We start from the raw sequence: 24,481 nt of genomic DNA on the forward strand, positions 1-24,481 counted from the left end.
GAGATGTGGAGTATTTAAAATGCCAACAAAATGAAGGCTCATTGCCAAATACATGCATAGGATGGAGATCCTGACCACCTGTGCATTTCTATGGGGTGCTTGATAGCTGTCTATGGGAAAAGCAACCTGGTGGCAGACTCATGGCAAGTAGCTTTTCTGCAGAAAGTCACTGTCAGGTCATAGAAGCTACAAGCCTTGTGGGGGTGAAGCAAACCTCATCACACAGAAGGATCCCTGTCATAGTCTGTGCAATTTGCACCTTCATTACCTTTGATAAAGAAGGACTCTAGACACTGGGAAGTAGTTCTGCTCCTGCCTTTGTATCACCAAAAGACTATTACTTTATCTATAGATACTGCATCTATAAATTCCAGAATAGCTCATGTAAAACTCAAGAGGCCAAAGATCATGTACTAGATTCTGGCTCTACTGAATCGGCAGGGAAGAGTTTTGCCTAGATTTTTCTTTTTGCAGTTTCCATAAAAGGACCATAGATTTTTTTGTATATAAACGAAGGAAAACCCTTCAATTACCTTAATTTGTATTATATAAAGAAAATTCAAAACTTACCTTGATTTTTCAGTGGTAAAGGCATAGTCTCCCTGAGTTTACTTAAAAGGTTTTTCATTTCTCTCATATCTCTGTGGATACAACAGTTTAAAAAGATGCAATGGAGCAACAATTGGAGACTGCACGGGTTGCGGCTCCAATTGCTATAGCTTTATATGCAAAAACAATGGAGCAATAAATAGAAAAATCTATTGAGCAAGCATCTGGCTTACATACATGTCTCAGAAGATGCATACCAAAAGAAAGAAAAATGAAATTAATAGGGGAGCACTTTTATGAAAGTCTGATACTAACTTTTCCTGGTTCGAATTTACGACCTATTCTGGCACTTGAGTATTTAATATTAAAAGCCTCTAGGGGCACAATGTGACCCTAGAGGCAAAATACACAATACGTCCTAAAATTAATATTAGCTAGTACTAATATCATCTTCATACCCCTTATCAGCATTTTGTAGCTTGTGCTATGAATCTGTTTCACTGTTCAGAAGAAAATGGTAACATATGCAACTAACCCTTGATACTTAACACTGCACATTAAATGAAAATTTTAGGAACAGGGCTATCATTGTCACCTGCCTTTTGAGGACTCTGGCATTAGATTTTCTGGAAGGCAGATGATGGAAAATATGATAACAACACATGACCTCCAAAAGCAAATCACATTTTGATATGTTTTGAAAAAGGCCAGAAATTTCCAAAGAGTTTCTGTTTTGTACACAGACGGCAGACCTACAGGCTTGTAATGTCTTAATGTTTTCAGGATTGAAATGCAATATGGTCTTGCTTCACTCACATAAAATGGTCCTCAGAAATGCAGCAGCATGATTAGTAAAAAATTGTGCTGTTTATTCTCCACATCAATAACAATTCAAATCTCAGCTGCAACTTAGTATAAAAAGCCTCAAAATAGGACTTTTTGCAAAGAAATGTCGGCCATCGGGATTACTCTCTAGTAAAGGGTCTCGTTTTTGTCTTTCAACCACATAGTTACGGGAGTAAGATAATACCGCTATGACATTCCCCTCCCCTCCTGAAACTTCCAAATTTAAAACTATGGGCAGAACTAACTGAAATTAATTAGATTCTGTTTTTTTGATTTTAAAATGCATAATTGGAGTCTGGTGTATTTCACAAAATCAGAAACTCTATTAAATGTATCAGAGAAGTTAACAGGTTATTTAATTTACTTTTAATTTTCATAGTAGCAACACTGGCTGTCAAATTAAAGAAGACTAAATAAATCCTAGAAAGAAATTTGTTTGTTTTGGAACAAAGTACTACACATACCTTTCAGTGTTCTCAATATCTGTGGAAACCTGCCATAGATGCTGTTGAATATCTGTTGGTGATAACGACATGTCTTCTAAAATAGGTACTTCAGAACTCTCCTCCACTTTAGTATCTAAGATCTTGGGTGGGCCACAAGGGTCTTTTCCTTTAAAATATTTAAACAAAACATATATCCCTATTATTTATTGATTAAAACAGATACTCAAATTATCTAATTGATGCTTTGAACTTTGCACAATACAAATGGAGAAAAAGACTGCTTAGATGCAAACTCTGAGTACGATCTGCTCAGAATCAGAGCAGACCATGCCAAGCTAGAAATCAGAGTGCTGCCATATTTTACTCTTACCAATTTAAAAGGGTTCAATAAAACTCCAGTGGCTCTCATGGAACACAAAATTACAGCCAGAAGACAAAACAGAACAAAGTGAGGAAACTACAACACACACTCTGGAAACAACTTCAAAACTCTGACACTAAAGAACACTGCAATCCATGTCTCCAAGTACTAAAGCAATACTGAGGGAAAACCAAAGATAAACAGGTAAAATTTTGTACTTTATGATTTAACAGCAATATAAAGCTGCCACCACCCACAGCCCAAACGCATTACATTCTGAATTTCTCTGTTGACACCTACCTAATTCATGCTCCCTGTATGAAAATTAAATATAGTGTTGAAATTGAGGGGGGTGTGCTTCAGGACAGATCTTTCAGAGCTTTTGTGAGGAAGAGAATGGGATAAAGGATTGAATCATGATAATGGAGCATTCAAGAGAGCTAACCATTGGAAGAATACTTTGGTAAACCTGCAAATCTCCTTTTGACTACCTGACAGCATTGCTTTTCTGTAGTGGCAAGTACAATTCTGGCAGCAAATATAGAAGAAAATTCACACTGGAGTGCATCCCAGACAACTGTCAACGTTTAAACCAGTAGTACAAAAAGTTGCGTAGGAAATGTTTTTTCATTTCGCAATTTTTGCAATTTGGAAAAGTTTTGACATCAGTACAAATCTGAGTAGTTCCTGTAAGGTTTGACAAAATGCATGAAGTACAAGACCAGCTAATAGAGCAGTGGTCATTCAGGCCATTTTTCTGGGACACTAGAGACCAAAACCGCAGACCATGATATACTGCTTTTCCACATCACAAATACATATCCCTGCTATCAGGCAGGTAACCTTGTTTTTTAAAATATAGAATTTTCTGGATCATAAGATAACATTTTTGGGTAAGTTATCTAAATAGTTACATTCTGGTAAATTATTTCCTTGAAAAAAAGAAAGAAAAAAGTTATTCTTAGCTACCTGCCTCAAACTAGATGTTGCTTATGCTATAGAGGATACTTGTTTATGATTTAATGCTCTTCAAAGCCAGCAGGAAGCCCACAGTTACTTAAATGAATCCTAAAGAGTGTATGACATGACCATAACAAATCTAGCCTCTGGGAAAGAATCTCCTGTGTCCTTTCTCTGTGGCTTACTACCCTCCACTGCTAACTTGTGCTTTATCAAATCCTCCTGTGAGCCACTTTCACCATTGAAATGATAGATTACCCCAACAAAAGGAAAAATAAAATGTGATGTTTTCTGATGAAGTGGTTTAAGTAAGGTCAGTCAAACATCCTACATGTCCAGGAGCAAGTTCCAGAGAAGGAGAATCATATTGCTCCTTTTCCAAAAGCAGTGGAAATGAAGAAGAAATGAAAGCATTATAAGGGAGGGGAGACAAAGAGACCAAAACCTTTCTGTTGGTTACAAACTGTTATGCTGAAAGATTACTCAATTGCTTGTGGAACAGCCAACTAAGCCTGCTTCACAGATGTTTTATATTCTGTATCACCCTGTAGGTTTAACTTTCAATTTTTTCCTGTCCTTAACTGCAGCTTATGCTGTTATTTTAAGGTGATTCATATGGTACAGTTTTCATTGTTCAGTCATATAAGCTTCATTATTTTTTCCCATCACAAGAAGTCCATAACACAACATAATGCCACCAATATCTCACATATTACTTTTTCACTGAAAAGGTTTCAGGTAAACCATCTAATGTGCCACTGATATCACCAGGCATTACTCATGAAACAAGGTATTACTGGATTGTTCCATTATCTTTAAGTGTTATGGTGGAACCCTCACCTGACCTTTGGTGACATGCGGTAGAGATGCTTCCTTCAGGGATGTGAAAGGTGTTTCAATGGAAACAGTAACAGCACTAGATGAAATAATAGTAAGGGTTCTTCTCAGCTTGAGAATAGAAGCAGAGACTGTAATGTTCTCTTCATCAGCACAAAGACAGGCTCTTGCAGATTTGGCAGAATGAAGGACACAGACCTCTTTTCACCTGGAAAAAGCTCTTTACCAGTAATTCTGTTGTATTGTGAGCAATTCATGAAGCCTTTCTTGAATTTCAGATCATTTGCTCAGTCTCTTGAAAGCAGTTAAAGAGTCAGCTAATAATAAAGGCTTTGCTTGAACAATGTGTGACTCAGGCTTAACATCTCTACCCTGGTCATGGCCTATAGGGAAACAAAAGCTTCTAGATCTTCTTCAAAAAGTTGGTATGAACCCTTAATTTTACTTTCAACGTAGTCAGTGGAAAGATTTTTAATAATTTTAGTTGCAATGATATATTCTTTTTTTTCTCATCAGTCATTCAGTTTGTTGGGTTTTTTACTGTAAGAAGCAGAAAATGATTTTGATATGAAATTAAATCAATTTAGTTAAATAATGCTGAGGATCAAACTTGAGTGAGGATAAATAAGAGGGCAGAAAATTGTCAGTTCAGTAAGGTTACATACGTCATCTGGTTTTATGTGTCTCACCTGTTGTGCCCCTTATTGCTTCTGTGGTGATCTCTGTGTTTGCTTCCTTCATGCAACCCTAGGCACCTACTCTTAGTCACCACCTAATTCGCACAGAAACTGTGATGAATGAAAAAAAAGAAAAGACAAAAAAAAGTATGTCCCTCGGTGCTAGTTATATTTCACTGCAGAGGAACTAGAGAACTTTGAGTGGAATACCAGACTAACAAAGCTGAGAGAATCTCTCTCTCAAAAAGAGAGTAGTGTTTACATCAGGTTTCTAACCTGGCAGTTAAGGAAAAATACACAAGCTATATATCACAGCTAAAGTACACAAGCAGGAAAACCTAGAAAGGGGAATAGGAAAGAATTGTGCAGGAAGTAAAAAAGGTATTTGACAAATATGGCTAACAGCCCGAGGGATTTAATTTTTCATTTACACTTGGGACCTGTAGAACTTGGAGACTGTCTCACTGGAAATACTATTATTAAAGAAAATGCAATAGGAACAACAATTTTATGGTGAAAGTTGTGTTACCCTCCTTCCATGGCTGTTCTTGTCCCATTCCTTCACTTCTTCATAGTGTGCATGTAAGAATGGGTGAGTGTCTTGATTTTGTTTCTCCATACCTGTATGCTCTTCTACACTCTTGCATCTTATCCCTCTTGCATAAGTGATATGTATAAGTAATGATACGTATCTACCAGTCTTTAAATAGAACACTGAGATTGTAGCACAACCATTAAATAATCCTTCCTTTCCCCTTCAAAACTCTAAAAAGCATGTCATTTAAACAAAGCCAAAAAGCAAAAAATCTCTCCACTGAATCAAGGGTTTATTTTTGTAGTTTGTAACATAAGCTATCACTTTTAGGTACTATTTTAAGGAAATAGATGTTTTTATCACAAAATGCACACTGGAAATACAATAATTAACTATATGAATTTCTTACATGAAACATAAGTAGTATGTTGCTTGATTTTCCTGTAAGACTCAATTCTTGCCTTTTTTGCATGATTATACAGGTACCTATCACTTTGGTTAGTGCTGGTATCATTCTGCCCTCACCTATGTTTATATATGTCAGGTGGGACTCACACATCTCAGTAACTGTTATTTTTTCTTCATGGTGTGCAATAAATAAAACATATGACACTAAACAATTAGGATAAAAGAAAGATGTATGGCCAAGTAAGTACTTATATGTGTATTAGTTAGCTAGAACTCCTGGGATTATGGAAAGGAGGAGTAATAGAATAAATGATCAGGTAGCCAAAGACTTAATAACTACAAAACACCTGAATTAAAGATACTTAGGCATGATTCCCTGTCCTCCTTGCAAACTTTATGATTACTGAACTGTTGAATCATTATATATTCTCAACACTGGGCTTTTGTAGTGAAGGTATCTTACAAAAAAAAAATTATTGAAGAGCACTTACCCCAGTTTACTTACTGCATAACACAGTGACAAATATTTACAGCTTTTGGCCCCACTGTGGTTGTTAGATCTCAAAGAAATAACAGACTATCTGACTTTTCTAGTAGCAGTTCTATAACAGCAGTAACTTATTCTAAAACACTGTAAACATGCAAGAAATTTATGTACAGGAAGATTGATATATATACAGCAAATAAAAGAATATTTGTTCAGCTGAAAAGAAAGATAAGTAGATATGAGAAGGTATGTGCTGTGAAAGGCAGTCAAAAGACCCAGAGCTCATACCTTAAAACGTTATGTGGTGTTTCCTTAAGACAATTATCTTTCCTAGTAAGAAATCTTTTTCCTGATGGCTGAGTTTCTTTTAGGAAAACAACATTAGCATCAGCACACTGCCTTAGTTTTATCAGTTCTGTAGCTTGTTTGATAAATTCTGATCAAGGTACCAATACCTACATTATTATTATTAAGACACAGGTTGCTGAGAACAGTCTGCACGTCATTCTACTTGAATCTCTGCTGCCTCCTGAGTAAGAACATTAATTGGTGAAATCTCATGGGAGGTTTAAAAACCTAACATACAAATTGTCTGGCAAGTAAGAGGGCTAAAGAAGGGAAATACTACATCCAGATGGAAAATATTACCCACAGAAAATAGCTTCAAGACACAACAAGAACACTAGACATGCACACTTATGGGTTAAGCAAAAGTTATAAAGGCAGTACTCTTTGTACAAAAGAAACTTTTTTTTAATATGGTCACTCAGATGAAGAAAGACCTGTGAAAAACTAAACAAGTGGATAAATAAAAAACCTATATACAGCAGCATCACCACAATATATTTTATAATGGTGAATTATTGTTTCTTTCCTCCCTAGAGATAAATTTACGCACTTCACCTACACCAAAGTATGGTTCCCTGTAAGTAAAGAAATCAACAAAAAGTATGAGTTCAGAATGCTCCTTTGAAAACTGTATGTTCTCTCAGAACATAGAATAAATAAGTTGCAAAGTCATCTAGTATAACATCCCACTGAAAGCACGGCCAGCTTGCATCAGACGGCTCAGGACTATTTGAGTTATCAGTATCTCCAAGAATGGATCCTTCACAGCCCCTCTGGGTGCCTGTGTAGTGTGCAGCTACCTTCATGGTGAAAAAAAAATTAACATAGGACTGGAATTTCCATCATTGCATGATGCCCTTGCAATACTTATAGGTGTTGCCAATGCTAAATATTTCAAACAAAAAAGCTTCTGCTTCTGTTTATTGGATATTCAAATTATTTGAATACCTGTCATCATATAGTTTTTGCCTACTATGTATTTTTTTCAAAGAATGTCACAGAAGCTTAGAGCCAAGTTACTGCGTTTATCTCTAAAACACTCTATTTGGCAAGGACAAAAATCACTATTTGGTAAGGCCAGAATAACTACCATGATGGTCTCTGTGGTGAGTTGAGAAACTAATGTCTATCAAAGTCTACCTACTGCAAGGTAGGAACTAAGGTGTAACTCCTCTAATCCAACTTCAGACATCAATTAGTTTGATGTTTAGCTTAAGTTATTAATGTAGATTCTATCCAGAAGCAAAAGGGAGAGACATTTCAGAGTTACTCAGGTCACTTTAAGCTATTTACTTTCAGCAGTTCACCAGATGGTTTGACAACTGTTGCCAATGCCAGGAAATGCAGTAAATCTGTCTTAAGAAGATGACTCATTTAGACAGCTACTATTATCTTGTTCTACAATGGCTCTGCTAATTCTCTCTCTTCCTATTTTATAGATTTATTTTTGACTTGAAAAAATAATTGAGAACCACAGTTAAGCATTTACAAATCTCCCATTCTTACTTTCATAATAAAAATATCCCTGGCTTTAGCAGTATTCTACAGGTAGATTCTACAGATAGAAAAGTACGCTACAGGACCTTTTAGCCTGACAGGAAATGCAACAGGTTCATTACAAGATCTTTATTACAGTTCATTACAGAACTTTTCCTTGCTTTACCTAGTTTTTTTACTGATGAGATACTATCTGGGGAAAGAGTAGTTACAATCAGCACAGATACACACCTAATCAGCCTGTGCCATCACTGAGCAATGAGGTTACTAAGTAAACTATGCAGTAAATTAAAAGCATTTCTACATCTTCCTTTCAGTAGGCAGCTAATCAAGTATGAAATGATTAGAAAGATGCATTTTTACTGAAGTGAGGACATCTCTTTTCAGTTCCAAGTCTAGTATTTGGTTTTATAAAGGTGGGCATCTTTTGAACCACATTTATCTACCTTTTGCCATGGTAGTGCTTTAGGAACGATACTCCCCAATTTAGTGCTATCACTGACATTCTTCCAAACCACAGGCCACTCTCCCTCTCCCCCACCACTTTCTGTTGGGGCAGACTAGAGTTGAGAATTGGAGGCACACAAGGTGAAGATCAGGGGTTAGGAAAAATTTACTGGAACCAGTAAGAGACAACCAGCACTAAGAGGTAAGCAGCAGTGAGATAAGAAAACTAATAGTAACAGTAACATTATTAATAACATATCTTGCCTGACAAATAAGTCTAATAACATTACTAAGTTTGCCCACTTGTCTGACTAATGACAGCTAAAACTTAAGGAACTACTCTTAAAAAGAATCAGACTTCTAAATGGTGAGGACATTAGTGACCTGGTAAGACACACTTCTGTAAGAATGATGATAAACAGAAATAGAGCTCCTCTTTAGTACTGAAAACCTATCTATAGATAGATATATATAGGTTATATATATAAACTATATATATAATTCTTTTTACAGTTTGGTGCTTGTTGTGATTTAACCTCAGACATCAATGAAGCCCCACAGAGCTGCTGACTTGCTCTCCCTGAGACGAGGAGACTACTGAAAGGGTGAAAGTGTGCTAACTCCTGGGTTGAGGTACAGACACTTTAAAGCAAAAACCATACATGCAAACAAAGCAACACAAGGAATTTATTCACAACTCCCATGGGGTAGACAGGTGTTCAGCCATCCCCAGGAAAACAAGGCTACCTCATGATGACTTGGGAAGACAAATGCCATCACTTTGATATCCTCACTTTACTTCATCTTCTCCCTCTATATGCTAGGCATGATGCCATATGGTCTGGGACATCCCTTGAGTCAGCTGGAATCAGCTGTCCTGGTTGTGTCCTCTCACAACTCCTTGGGCACCCTCAGCATCCTTGCTGGTGGGGTGGAGTGAGGAGCAAAAAGGGTCTTGACCTCGTGTGGGTTTAGCAATGACTACAACATCCCTGTATTATCAATGCTGCTTCCAGTGTAAATCCAAAACATTGCTCCATGATGGCTACTATGAAGAAAATTAACTCCAGCCCAGCCAAAACCAGGACAGTGTTTTGTCTTTCATGAATATCCAGGCATGCCCCAAGAGATTGTTCTTTTTCTAAAACAAACATCTGCGTATTTGTGCAATCCAGTACCTTTCCGATGAAACTGCAGTGATCCTAGCAGACATATGGACTTCAGCATTTCTGTTGTGTACATTTCTAAGCAACATTGCAACTGGATATACAGTCTACAAATTTCAGGGTGGATTTCACCATCTTCTGGGCTGCAATAAAAGAGAAAAATGTAGTTAGAAATGAGATTAGAAGAATGTGAGGGACATAAAATCCACTTCCTTACTGTTGCAAGCAACCACATCAGAGTCTGCTTGACAAACTATTACACCTTTTCCACCTAACAGTATTTACAAACAATTAATTAGAACTATAAAACTCTAGGCTCAACATAGCTGAACTTGGGCTGTCTTTGGTAAGACTGCATGTCCTTATTATCTCCTCTGCATGTTTCCAGAAAATGGGTAAATAAGTGACTGAGACATCTTCTCTTTACATGCTTTGGATAAGTATTTTCTGTGAGACTGAAGCCTTCTTTTGCCATGCAATTTCAGTTACCCCTGGTCTTGATACATATGCAGGAGATTACTGGGCCACTTAACAGTTCCTGCTCAGATTACAAATCCTGTATCAAGCATAATCAACCCTACTTTGAAGACAATAGAAACAAGTCAGTTTTAGCCTACTCATTCTATACATTCTGCCTGACCTTGTTTTCCCCCATATTTAAATTAGTAGTGATGTGATATTGGACTGTGAAGAGAATGGGATGCACAAGACTTTTTTCAGGGAAGTAGTAACAGTCTTGAAAACAAAAACTGAAATCCTACACCTCCGTTTCAGGAACCAATTCTCATGCCTGGTTGAAAAATCAGACATTAACTATCACATTTTTAGGCTGGAATCACAGAAGTGGAAAGCAGTACAATGCTTAAGTAAGAAAAAAATTAGGCTGAAAAAGAAAAAAAACACCCCAGAACACACTAAAGATTGAAGAGAAATTATTCTGGAATTGGAAGAGACAAAGGATAATTGGTTCCACCCGCCAATTCGTTACAAAGCAGATGTCATCAAAGAGGCAGGAAATTACTGGAGCATAAGTTACAATTGCTGTGGTCTATTACTACAGGAGCTACACCAAACATATGGTAATAAACCTGCCCATCCTAGCAGCTCTATTTCTTTTGGCTAGACTGTAATATTTTTATTTCTCTTAAGCCATGTCTACTTTTCTACTTCTGAAGCAAAGTCTTGATTTGTTGAAGAGTTATCATGCATAATACTTTCTGCATCTTATCATAAATACAGAATAAAGCTATGGAACAGAACAAAAAGGGTTCAAGAACAATTCTGCTTCCCCCCACACAATGTGTGCATCACTTACTGTTACAGCCTTTTCCTCAATGAGCATAAAGTTACTTCCTTTAAAGGAAAAAACTTTAGAGTTCAATTACTTTCCATGTTTAGGATGTACATCCAACATTTAGGTCTTCAAACTTACTGCTTATTTCATGCAATACCTAAGTCGTGAAGCCCCACCAACAGACACACAGGCCTATTCAGTTTCTCCTTAAGTTGCCTAGATGTCTGAACTCTTCTCTATGACCAAGGTTTCTTCTGCCCTGAAGCAACTGACTTGTCTATTCCACCTGAAGGGAATTTGCCCATACATGCTCCTGTGCAAAGTGGGACCTGCAAAAAATTTAAACCACCAGAGATGATAATGATTACCTTTTTCTGCTCCATGATGAGAGCTCTTTTGGTTGGGAGATACAGTTCTACTCCTCTTTCTCATGCAAGAAAAGCTGAATTTGTCCAGCTCTCCTGAAAACTAGAATTATTTAACTACAAGTCTGTCCCTAAGAGAAATAGACACTACATTGTGACAAGGTAATTTCCTTGTAGCGGATTTAGATAAAACATAAATATGGCTGTTCTATTCTTCTCTGCACTATTTCAGATAGTTAGAAGTCCTTAGGCACTCTCAGAAGTCATGGCTACTACAGGAACATTGTTTGTAATGTTTATTAATAATTTACTATGTTCCTTTCTAGCTGTCACGGGCAAAAAGATTCCAGGATCTGCACATAGGTGTAAGGAAAGAGTGTTTTCCTAAAGCAAAAATGGTGAAAACTTTTCTTTAAAACATTATTACTCTTACTGACAGAACTTTTAATTGTGAAGACTGGGTAGGCAGCAATTATAAATAAGATGCTTGACTCATGAGCCAATTCAGATTTATTAGTGGCTTCCTATTTACAAATAAGTTGGAACAGTATTTAAAAGCATAGTAACAGACATTTCAATTGACTTTTTTGCTGTCATAAATCTAGTGTCTTTTTTTTGCAAACTCTATTCATGAACGGCATGAGAGTAAGAACTAGAAACATCAATAATAAATGCATGTTCTGACCCATTCTTGTTTTCTCAAGAATATAGAACATTTCTAACTGGACTGTGGGCAAAATTCTTCTCTCATTTGCAAATCCAGAGTAACAGCAGTGATATCCAAGAAAAATATTATACAGAGTTTATATAATGAGAATAATTTCCAGCCCAGCACCCTCACCAATTGTCTCAAACTATTTAGTAAGTGTTTAGTTGTAATAATGACCACAACAATTCCATTAGTCTGCAACCAAACAATTTGCTTCTATGTATGTATATAGGCCTCACTTTCATCTCTGAAAAGCAAATGCTCTGATATGAATGCCCACAAAGATTTATTTTATAATCCTTGAATTCTGTGTACAGGGCTTAACATTTCCTTTTAAAGTATTATCAGTTTTTCTATTTCTCTGTGCCCAATGCCATGTCATGAGAAATGCTGAATAGGGGACTAGTACAGACATAAATTTCAGAGTGCTAGTTACAATACATTTATTATTAACTATTATTTAATATTATTTAATAGCTATATACCAAATCAATATTTATATACAAAGGAAAGTTCATGCAAACTTCTGATATTCTCCCTTAAGACAGCTGTTCAGTTAGTCCAGCTCATTTTTTTATGAAGACCACTGAAGTTATTCAAGAGAAACCTCAAATTACATGATCTTATACAATGCTGTGCTAAATTGTATTTGCACCAGAGCTATTTAATAGGTTATGTGCAGATGGATATATGAGAGCTAGCACAGCACCCAGCACCTGCCCATGAGACACAGGTCAGCAACTCGTTGTTGATGGTATAAAATGTAGTTACAAAAGTGAAAATGCTGTGTTACCGCTACATAAAACAGCAGCTTAAGTTATGCAGTTTATCAGGCTGCTATTAAAAGTAAATTTTTTTTGTAAAAACGAAAGTAAGTTATATAAAATCTGTAATAAATTATTACATCCTCATGCTTTAACCACTGGTAAAATCAATGGCTTTCTTTACATAAAATCCTGCTGCCTAAAAATTATGGAATGTTGTTCAACTGAATGTATTTATAAAGCACTGACAATAAGTGGAATTTCCTCTCCTTTTAATTTTCCTAACCTGAGATTTAAAATAAAACCTATAGAGGGAGCTCTTAAACCAACCATATAGTACCCACAATCATTAAGAGAGGTAAATTAAGCTATTTTGGTAATTATTTTAAAATACTCCCTGAGTCCCTGCGGTCGAGATGACCCTGAGGTGTTAGAAAGTCTCTTTCTCCCAGCCCCGAGATCGAAGGAGTCAGAATTCTTCGATCAGCTGTGGTTTTCAAGGTTGTTTATTCTCTGTTATGTATAACATTCTTTTTCTGACCAGCTGAGGTCTGTCTAGCAAGTCGGTCTGTGGCACACTGACCGCCCCAGAGGCGGTGTTATCTTTTTAAACTAAAAAGATAACATTATTTACAATAATTTTCCAACACCTATCACCTATGTTAGACAGTGTGCTTCTACCAATCCAAAAGTGCCACCATCACCCAGAAGATGGAGGCTAAGAAGAAGAAGGACAAGGCATGCCCAAATGCCTCCATCTTGGCCTCAGAACCCCCATTCTAAAAATCCCAAAATTCTACTTTTCTATCTTGTGACAAACTAACTATCATTCTACTTGAACTCTCATGGCTTGTAAATCTTCACATAAAGTTAGTAATTTTCTCCATGGGTTAAAATCAAAGCCACGGGTGTTTCTGGTTTCGTGCCAAGGTCTTTGAGCCCCTGGCTAGGGGCTTGAGCCATCCAGGGCAGCCAGAGGGATGTCCTGGGTTCCAACAAAATACAAAAAAGAAAACGTTAAAATGCTCCTCCTTAAATGCAAAGGAAAAGAGTAAAGATTCATTCAAAAAATATTTTCCCTCCAAAATAGTTGACAGATCATTCTACTGTACTGCCAAAATGTTGAGAAACACCGTGAGATTTTCCTGAATTCCCACAGGTGCCCAACATTCACAGCTGAACTGAAATTAGCGAAATTTAAGTGAAATTAAGCAAAACGTAAGACTACTAAAACTGAAAAATTATTAGGGTCTAACTGTCAATTTAACTTAAGACTTTTAGTCACACATTTACAAAAGAACAGCATTTTACTTACATGATACTTACTTTACTTTTAAGTAAGTAAAATACTTGTCAACAACAAAAAAAATATAGACAGATGTACTATCTCTGGTTAAAAGAGTAGCTAAGATATATGAAGGGTTTGGTAAACCTTTTTGTAAAAGCATTGCTTTGACAAATTCTATGCTTAACTCCAAATAAAAGTATTAATAGTTCCAAAATACTATATGCCAAAAACACTATCTAGACATATAATGAAGTTTGTCAGTCTTCAAAGCCAAAGGAAAATAAACATTTGTCCAGTCAGAAGTGAAAATTAAATCATCAAATTCTACCTAATGCTCTATATATGTACTTTGCTTGAAAAATAATGTAAGTTGGCTTGATGAGCTGTGAAAAATTACTGTCCACAAATATTACCCTGTAGATTGTATTTTAAGTTAGTGTCTGAAACACCATAGTTTCGAAATATAAAGTAGCAGAAGGATGAAAACGAGGAAAAGCAAAACTTACCTCAGACACACGGTGCTTCTGCTCGGATACAAAGTGGGACAAATACTGCACAGGAGATACACTTAATCCCCTTACGTACCAAGTACCAGAAGCCCCTCTGCTTACAGCTAAGGTTCAACAGCCTACAACAGCCTACTAAACCTGCCCCTGCTTTTGTGTCTTAAACACACTGCTTACTTCTTTATAATGTAAGGATATATCTTGAAGGCAACAATAGACTGGTGAATTCATTTTGAATACAGGTAGAGAAGGTGTCCAACACCGGTGTTTTCTTCTGGACAGTTCCTGGGAAAATGTTCTATTTGGTGTTCCATTTGCTGGGGTTATTTTTAAAAACATGTACACAAACTGCTGTCAGCTTCAGTGCCCTGTGTTGGTTTGTTGTTCTCTACTTACACATACAATTGCAATTCCCCACCCAGTCCAGCCAGGAAAAAAGCCAGGCTTTTTCTTCCTAGCAGACCCATAAATGACTGCAGTGCTGTTCTTCTTAAATTGGATTGATGCTTTGAAGCAGTTACAACAGCACTTACAGCAAGAGAAGAGATGATCAGGTTTAGTTCTGTTATAACAGTGTAAATTTCCAATAACTCTGATAAGGCTGATGGAATCAATCTGAGTATATGATACAGCCAGCAGAACAAAATCACAATGCAGTGGTGCATATTTTAGACATTGCTTACTCCCAGGCTGATAACATTTTAGATATTTCCATGCTAGAACAATTTATATACAACATTAAAAAAAGAAAAAAGGAAAAAAAAAGAGGGTTGGACTTGAAATGCTCAGAATCAGAGACCAGAATTTTCTAGACTTCTTCCCTCAGAAGTCAGCTTCAATGGCTGAACTAACTCAAGCAAGGGCAATAGGCAAATTATCAGAGCACCATCCAAACTATTCCACTAGAGGACAAACCCAATCACGTATCACTCAGTACATGAGTAAAACAGCACTGAAACAAGAGATTTAATGTAAACACCACTCTAGGTAATAGCAGATGTGTTGGATGCAGTTGCAAGGTTCTGGTAGTTGTAGCCTCTCTCCCGCAGCCGCGGGGGCTGTACGGGATCCCGGCTGGGTGACCCCGAACCGGCCGAAGATGGCCACAATGAAGTGCCACAAGTGCCACTCCTGGATCCCCTCCGGAACCCTGGTAGTGGTTACCGTCTGCGGCGGGGGTGGCGCAGGTGGGATCTCGGCTACGAGGTGCCAAAGCAAAGGAAGGAGGAGTGGACGCCCGTACAAGAACCAAGGATCTTTTAATCTTCCCTGGTGGGGCTAGGGACGGGCGACAAGGAGGGGGTCTCGGGGGAAGGGGGGGGGGCGCTGATAAAGGGAGTGGGTGTGATGGGAGGAGATACAAACCTAACCAACAATGAGGACACAGGCGTGGGTTACAGCTAAGCCACTGAGGATCACACAGGGGAGGGGAAAAACCCCAGGGACAAATCATACATTGAAGAAGGGATGATTGACACAGAGAATTCTCGAGATAAGGGGGGATGGTTACCATGACAGGCAGGGGTGGGCAGCAGCTCCAAAAGGGAGGAAATACTTCCCCATTGTGAGGGAAGTAGATGGGGGGAACCGAGGACCAAACCATTACTGAGTTAAAGAAAGAAATAACCGATTCTAAAAACACACAATGCCACAGTAGTGATGTTGGCAACAGGGTGCTCTTCGTGGGATGAGGTGAGGGTCTTCCCTGTGCTGGACACAGCCAGTTCCTGCAGCTCTACAAGGGATCCTTGGCAGGACACAGCTGAACCTATCTGCTGAGCAAAAAGCTTATTTTCAAAAAGGGCAAAAATAGCCTCAGGGAGAAGGAGTGAGGGGCAAAAAAGGAGTAAGAAACAAGAGAGGGAATATCAGGGTAAGAGAAAGTAGGAGGCTCTCCATGGCAGAGCAGATCTTCTCTGCAGCCCACGGAGCACACCAGAGCAGATGGATGTTCCTGAAGGAACTGCCACCTGTGGAGAACCTATGCTAGAGCAGATTTTCCTGACAGGACTGCTGCTTGTGGAGAAGCCCACACTACAGCTAAGGAGACATGTGAGGAGGAAGGAGAAACAAGGCGGATTGGTTATGGACTGTAACCCCATATTCCCATCCCACCTACACCCCTCACGAGGGTGGGGGTGGGTGGAGGAGTATGGAGTGAAGTTTACCGTGGAAGCCAGGCAGAAAAGGTGCTAGCTTGATGTTTCTTTTCTCTTCCCATTACTTAAATTAGTAATTATTTTAATTTGAATTGGCAATAAATTAGGATAATATTTCCCAAGACAGTCGATATGCCTATCTTTGTTTCCACCTAATCTTTCTCATTCCTGCTCTTCCTGTCTTCTCCTCATATCCTGCTGAGGAGTGAGTGAGCAAGCAATTGGGTGTGAGTTTGGCTGTTGTCTCAAAATAAGATAAGCTAAGCTTAAAATCCCCAGCAGCATATTTTTAAGCACTCAGAATTCCAAATGAAACTGCATGTGTATCTTCAATTACACTTTTGAGCTCTCATTAAGTTAAAAAAAACCCACCCAAAATGCAGGGCTTGACCACCACAACCTAACCCCATTGTTGCATCCTTCAGCTGTCTGACCCTTGCTTCTAATTTAGAGAAATCCAGGGGACTTCTGCGCTAGCCAAATACGAGCTGAACAAGGCCTTTTTTCTCTGCAGGTTATCAGATGACCTGTTGAGAAGGAGGTGTCCAGTTAGATGTGAGAAAACTTTGAGTGAGCTCTGAAGTCAGCCTTGTTAGCTTTAGCCTCAGCTGAACAAAAAAAATTTCACAGCCTCAAATTATATGATACCAAAGAACAGATAGATCGAAACCATTACACAGACCTTTCAGAAAAGATCTGTGCAAACCAAGAAGGAGACAGTGACATTAGCTCTATATGCAATAACTTGTAAGCTTATCTAAGAAATTCCTATTCAGAACACTGCCTTGTCAGCATCAACAAGTTGTTCTCAAATGAATTTGATAAAAATGTAGAGAAAGCACAGATAAGTTTGTACCGTCCAACAGGCTCAAGCCCAGCCTCTTTTAAACTCCCTGCAGGCAGCTGATAGTCATGCTGCCTGTGGATTTGCCCTTTGACTTTAGTTAAGCTTCTGTGTCATTTAAAATGTCCCTTAATCATTCACTATTTGTTAATGAATGATTTATAAACTCTACCTTTCAAAAGTCTGCAAAATATATATGGATTCATACCTACACCCCCATCTAGCTCCTTTGATTAACAGCTGTACAGAAATTTTATGAAAACTACTATCTGATGTGAGGTCATCAATGAATTTGGTTCTGATCTGTGTGGACAAACAGGGTCCAACTTTCCAGAGAGCCTGAAGAAGAGGCAGGTGCTTCAGGTATTTGATGCTGGAGGATCTAGGTCACAAGGAGCTAGAAATATACTGGATGTAGAAGAAAATCTGCTGCAGGCAAGTGATGCCATCTGCTGTTGACCATTCTCAGGACACTAAACCAGATGATTCCTCAGATTTGTGACACTTCCATTTTCCATTTTATTTCTGTTGTTACTACTTTTTTTGAATATATATCTCAGTATATTTTTTTCCAAAAGGCATTCCACAGAGCATTAGAGTAATCTGGATACCTGTTATCTGTTTGTAACTCAGATTTCTGGTTTTCCATATTTCAAAATGAGAAAACCGGAGTGGTTGTGAAGATATCTTAAAATGAGAAGAGGCAAGGAACAATGTATTTGCTTTTCCTCAAAAATATTACAAACCACCTAATTAACTATTTAAACTGGAGGAAGGATGTTCTTTAAGTTTCACTGTGATTTGGATAAGAGCTATATTGCATTACAATAACTGAAAAATTCTATAGATTTTCATAATCCTTTTTTTCTGTCTGTTGGTCAAATAGACCAATACCATGACTGCTACAATTCTAAACTGGAAGGAAAACAGTGCATACAGTAGATATTACCAGCTTGCTCCAAATAAGGTAGTGTTTGAGATTTTTTATGTATCAAATGCTTCTAGGAGTGCCTTGAATATGTCATGCTTATACCTCAGAGTATTTTTAATCTTTTTTTTTTCTAAGAAAACAAATGTTCAAATACCTCCATATAGAAGTAGTCCAAGTGAAAAAGAAATTGTGTTATAGAATCAGTAGAAGAATCTCACACAGCTCCACCAGATACTTCACAGATCAAATCTGTAAGAATAGTTAGAAATCACAGCTGAGAGACTGAGAAAACTTGAATGTGTCAAAAAAAAAGAAAAAAAACCCAGAAGGAAATAGAAGAAAAAAAGAAATAGATTAGCTTCCTGAATTTAAATTCATATATGGAGAAAGAAGTTTTTAAAACCATCTGTTGATAAAATGTGTTCAGGAAGCAGTATTCTAGCAAAAAGAACTTTGCAATTTTTTCCCTTCAGATTTTTAATTCTGCTTTGGTCTCCACTTGACTTTGTGAATTGGTGTCACTTTTGTTTTTTCTCCTCTTTGAAAAGCTCTTTTTTCTGCTTGGGAAACAAAGATTTCTCCATGAAGTCTTCCTTAGGCATTCGGTATTGTATATTAGCAGCTGTACAGACATACTGCTTGTTTCTGAGTCTTGAATGATGCAAAATGAATTGCAAAAGGCTGTACACACACTACTTTGGGTAGGTCTGAAGCTAAATTATATGCCCAGACTTTGGAATGTCCACAACTTTGGTGCACTGGGACTCTTCACTCTGTATGAAGGGAATGCTTCTTCAGCACATAGCCTCACCCTCAGTCTTCCATACTGTGGTTACAGTTATCATAATACTCCCAAGCACCAAACACTGCTTTGTTGGTGTTGGGGCTTTTTTTTGGGAGGGCTTGTAAACACATATGGGTGGATAGTGCTGTTTCACCACAATAACAACTCCAGAACTGTTGGAAATAATTGGAAGCTGCTGTACAAACATGATACTTTAAAATATTTTGCCACTCAACCATTTGCCATGCTGCCAAGGTTACCAGCAGTACATTTGCAACGATCTGTCTTGCCGTGATAGACAGAGATATGAAGTGTCAGCTTCTCTTTGCTCACACAATAAATGCAAACTTGTTTTCTTCTGAAATGGGAAAGCAGTTTCTTTAACAACTTTGAGCACAGAATTTAATATGCCAGTATTTGAATTCTTATGCCAGATCTGTTGCCAGGAAATGTTCATGATGGAAGCATTCTTATGAAAGATAAGAACAGTAAGATAAGAAATGGAATATAAGAGAAAAGAAGACCTCCTATGTTAATGTACAAATAATTCAGTATATAATTTCTCTGACAGTTAAAAATTATACGGAAAATGTAAATGTAGATCTATAAATATTCCCATCAAGGAGAAAATTCTATTCATTAACAGCCAACAATTCAGCATATTTTAAAACGTGAATTTAAACAGCTTTTAACTGGTAATACTGGAAGGATTCTGGACTAAGTAATGCTTCATTTAATGCTGTGTCAAGACGAATGCTTAATGCCCAGATAAATTTAATTAATTGTTCAGAAACTGAGTGATAAAGCAATTAGAAAAATTACAACAGATTTTGTACAACTTGTTGAAACTGGTTGGAATTTTTCCAGTGGAAGCCTGACAGAACTGGTATCTCCTACAGCTGGAGACTGATCTTGCAAGGTACTGATGATGCTGAGTAAGAGTTAATGATGATGCTGAGTTAAGAGTAGCTACTGTTTGGTACTCTCACTAGAGCAAGCCTCCATGTACCATGCATCTCACAGTGAGTGTAAAGTTTTTTCTTAGTTGACTAGGGAGTGCAGCACTTGAAAGAGCGTGATCAAACATGTGCACAATTAATTTGGCAACATCATTGGCTGATTTCAGCGAGTGGCACAGAATCAAAATGGTTCCTCTCTAACTAAAGAGCAGTATTCCAGAATGTTGAGAAATACCAAGCATTAGTAAAAGCATTTCCATTAAGCGGCAATTCTCAGCCAAGACTTAAAAAAAAGAGGCAAGAAATCAGAAGCAAAATCCCAGTATATGTGGAATTCTAAGAGTTCATGCTGAAGCCTTTCTCATGTTTTCACTTCTCTTAAGATTTATGAACATATTGTCAACATAGTCCAGCTTTATAAAATTCAGAGAATCAGAAGTCATTTCTGAGAACAATATTAAGCCAAGCTAAACAGAATGAAAATAGGCAAAGTGTCTATCACCCAAAACTGCAGCCATGTGGGATTTCTTAATTGAACAGTATTTAGGAAAATGATCAGGAAAGAAGCACTTAAAACTCATCACTAAATTCTTAGCTTTAGCTGTGTTTCGTTAGAAACCAACAGAAAAGAAATACTGAAATATGCTATTGAAACAGGTCTCAAAGCAGTGGGCCTAATGGGAACAACAAAGGCACTCCTCTCAGCCATCTTGGTTACAGTTTAGCACAAGCACAACTTTTATTTACATTTGTGAAGATAGGTATGAAGTGTATATTATTTTTTTCAGAAACACTGCAATGAAAAAGTTTTTTTTGGATTGGTCTAACATTAATTCTGAACCATGCATGCTTCGCTGGTACTCTCAAGTTTTGTGGGCATAGAAATTAACATAACTTGAAAGGCTCACAATCAGTTACACTTCTATCTTCAAATACCTTCTAAAATTTATCTCTAGATCCCCTTGTTAAGCACTATTTACTGACATAAATTAGTAACACTCTGGTTTTTGCTCAAGAGTAGCTTATTAACTGACTTCACTCGTGACATGAAATGACAAGACATAGCAACAGGAGTTGCTATGTGCTTTTACATGTTAGGGCTTAGAATTCCAGCAAATTGACATTCAAAAATCAATTTCAAAAGAAATTAATTATTAAATCAATGACAAAAATGTGCTATCTACATGCATTATTTAAAAAGCACTATAGCAATAATAAAACAGAATATTTGAAAACAATGCTTTTCCTTGAAATCTCAAATATGTTGTACAATTACTAAGTATTTTTCAGAGCTAGTAAGTATACTGGTACACCTATTTAATAAGTGATTCATCTGAAACATCAGTCAGAGGCTGAATGAGATTTTCCAGACTTTTCCCAAAACACAGGACTTTGAAAAATTTATTATTTTTGTTAGCCATGTGTGATGGTGTTCACAAGGGTCCCAGAATGAGGGAAGAGATGAGAAAGTTGACTCCATGTTTCAGAAGGCTTGATTTATTATTTTTTGATATATATTATATTAAAACTATACTAAAAGAATAGAAGAAAGGATTTCATCAGAAGGCTAGCTAAGAATAGAAAAGGAATGATAACAAAGGCTTGTGACTGACTGAGACAGTCCGAGACAGCTGGACTGTGATTGGCCACTAATTAGAAACAACCACATGAGACCAATCACAGATCCACCTGTTGCATTCCACAGCAGCAGATAATTATTGTTTACATTTTGTTCCTGAGGCCTCTCAGCTTCTCAGGAGAAAAAAATCCTAAGGAAAGGATTTTTCATAAAACATGTCTGTGACAGCCATGTTTACTACAGTAATGACACAGATCTAAAGATCAGTGGATTCCAGGGGGCTTGTTATATGTACATTCAAGACTGCCATGAGGAGTTCCCAAATAGTTAGTGTGACAGTAGCAAATCAGATGTTCATTTCATTATTATTTGGAGACAGGTTATGAGGAAAAAAGAAAGAAACAAAAACACTGGAAAAAAAGGAGGGATGACAAAGGAGAAAAGGACATGAGAAAATCTGAAGTAAAGCAGAGGTAACAGCAACTGTCAAAATAGAGTCCACACTTAAGTTCTGTGGGCTTTTCAAAATCCCCACAGTTCCTGTTTCTAAAGATGTGTCTAACTGCTGGATCTTCTGGCTGACTACTCCCTGAGAAAATGACTTGCAAAGTAAAGGTGAGAAAAGCTTTTTACTTTCAACAATGAGAGCAGATCTTCTGAAAGGACAAAATGGGGCAAGAGAAGGGCACAAAGTTAGAGACTGCTGGCAGAGAAACCAAATTTTCTGCAAAAGATCCGCTCTGATTCTGCAGCATTTCTAAAGAGACCCTGCCAATGTAATTCAGTCCCTAAATCTCTTTGATAATGTATGTTGGTTTTCTTTTAAATTTCTCATGTAAAGGTTTGTATAGCTCAGAATAGGAAAGTGAAACAGGTTGGTTATTTCAACCACTGCTACAGATAGTCTTACCTATAACTGGAATACTCCATTATTAATGAGTTAGAACTTGAGAAACAACCCTTCTAAAATCTATGGATTATGAAAATGTATAGATTTTTTCAGTAATTGTTAATGCTCTTACCCAAAGCTGTTTCTAAAATCTACAGCATTCTGTAATGGAATGCTGCTCATGCACACCAGCGAACAGTCCACTGAAGAACATGAATCACAGTAATATCTTAGTTTTTGGCATTTCTTTTCAGGAACCCACAATGGGAGTGATGAATGCAGAGGGCATGTTAAAATGGAAGGTAAACCACCTTAAACCTGCAGGATACTCTGATCCTCGGCCAAGGTACTGTGCAGGTGAATTTACAGTTTGCCAGGTTGAAGATTTAAATACTGAGGAATAGTCAGCCTTTACCTGAGTTCTGATTCTGCCTCCCTGTGTCTTTATGTGTTTTATCTGCTTAAAATATAGGGAAAAAATATGGGAGCAAGGATTAGAATACCACAAAAGAAGCTCCCTAACAGTTTTCAGTGTTTACCTGCAATGGCACCGCTTGAAGCCCAAGTACAGAGCAGACTGCAACATCATTTTGCTTCCTCATACTCTTTCCACTGGGTTAGACAATGGCAATGTGTCCCCTAATTCTCCACAACTACCTCGCAGCTTCAGGTCACGTCACAGAGGAAAAGCTATGCTGGTTTATGTTTCCCAGGAAGAATACTGCTATTTGTGGTGATCCTCAAGCATGGGCAGCCTCCCTGGCTGCTGGGCTGGGACATGGCTTCCCTGCTATTAGAAGGGATCCATCATGCAAGTGGCCAGCTTACCTGTTTGGCTTATCCAGCTGTCCTGGGGTGTCTCAGCAGTGGCAGCACTGCACTAGAGGGGACTGTGAATGTGTTAATTGAGTGTCAGATGGAAAAAAGGAAAATGACTGACTGACAAAGACAACGTCTGATCTACTTTTAGCACTCACTTTCCTCTTTTCCCTTTTATGCCTTTTCTGGGACACAGGTGCAAGTGGTCTAGAAATTAAGTTTGACTCACCTTCAGCTTTGGCTAAAAGAAAGTGGCAGGGGCCACCGTGTTTGTGAAGGGCCCGAAGTTGTCAAGTGTCTGTCAGGCTCTGAGGATGCTCTGCCAGCACCTCTGGGAACAAGCTTGTCAGAGCCTGGACAAGCAAGAATATTGTCCTTCGGACTGCTGGTGAGGTTTATCATTAAGAAGGTTGCTATAAGGTCTTCAAATTTGTCAAAACTAACTTATGCTGTGTTACTGCAGATGTAGAACTTCCAGAATTTTCAGACTGCTGCTCTGAACGTAGAAAAATAATAAGAGTAATAAATCCACTTTTAGGTCTGTTTGCCCTTTACTAAATCTGGCCTCCAGTTATGAAAGACAGATCTATAAAGGGAGATATTAATACCCGGTATCTTCAAGTCACAAACACCTATTAAAGCACCTCCAAAGACAGAGGTACAAAGAAAAAGTCAGTCTATAGAGGTCAGCTATTTTGAGAATTCCAGCCTTAGTAAATAATCTTGTTTTTCTTCCATTATTTGCTTTCTGAACTTGAAGTGCCTGACTTGAACAACTTCATTTTCAACTTGTAACTTAAATTGAGTAAACATACCTTATTCTTAATAAGCAAATGTACGTTAACTCACTTACACAGAAAAAAGTTTCATCTTCTTGCTCTCCATTTCCATCCATGGAAATGGATGTGGATGCATGTGGATTATATAATCGGAGAAATTTTTTGACAAGGAATCTTATTATTCAGAACAATACATGTGCATCTTACCCTCTTGTGAAAGGAGTAAGCTATGGTATACCTACTGCACT

At 37.7% G+C, this 24,481-nt stretch overlaps 1 protein-coding gene across 1 annotated transcript in view; it reads right to left on the reverse strand.

The window, feature by feature from the left end:
- The window catches only part of RGS7BP (regulator of G protein signaling 7 binding protein), a 36,508-nt gene that overhangs the window by 1,997 nt on the left and 10,030 nt on the right, over positions 1–24,481 (reverse strand). The window contains exons 3-5 of the mRNA XM_059836694.1: positions 9,577–9,707; positions 1,860–2,007; positions 571–641 (exon numbers count right to left, since the gene is read on the reverse strand). Of these exons, the coding sequence (XP_059692677.1) occupies positions 571–641; positions 1,860–2,007; positions 9,577–9,707 (350 nt within the window). The remainder of the gene's footprint in view (positions 1–570; positions 642–1,859; positions 2,008–9,576; positions 9,708–24,481) is intronic.

This window comes from Haemorhous mexicanus, chromosome Z (assembly GCF_027477595.1).
Source record: "Haemorhous mexicanus isolate bHaeMex1 chromosome Z, bHaeMex1.pri, whole genome shotgun sequence".
Taxonomy (NCBI): Eukaryota; Metazoa; Chordata; class Aves; order Passeriformes; family Fringillidae; genus Haemorhous; species Haemorhous mexicanus.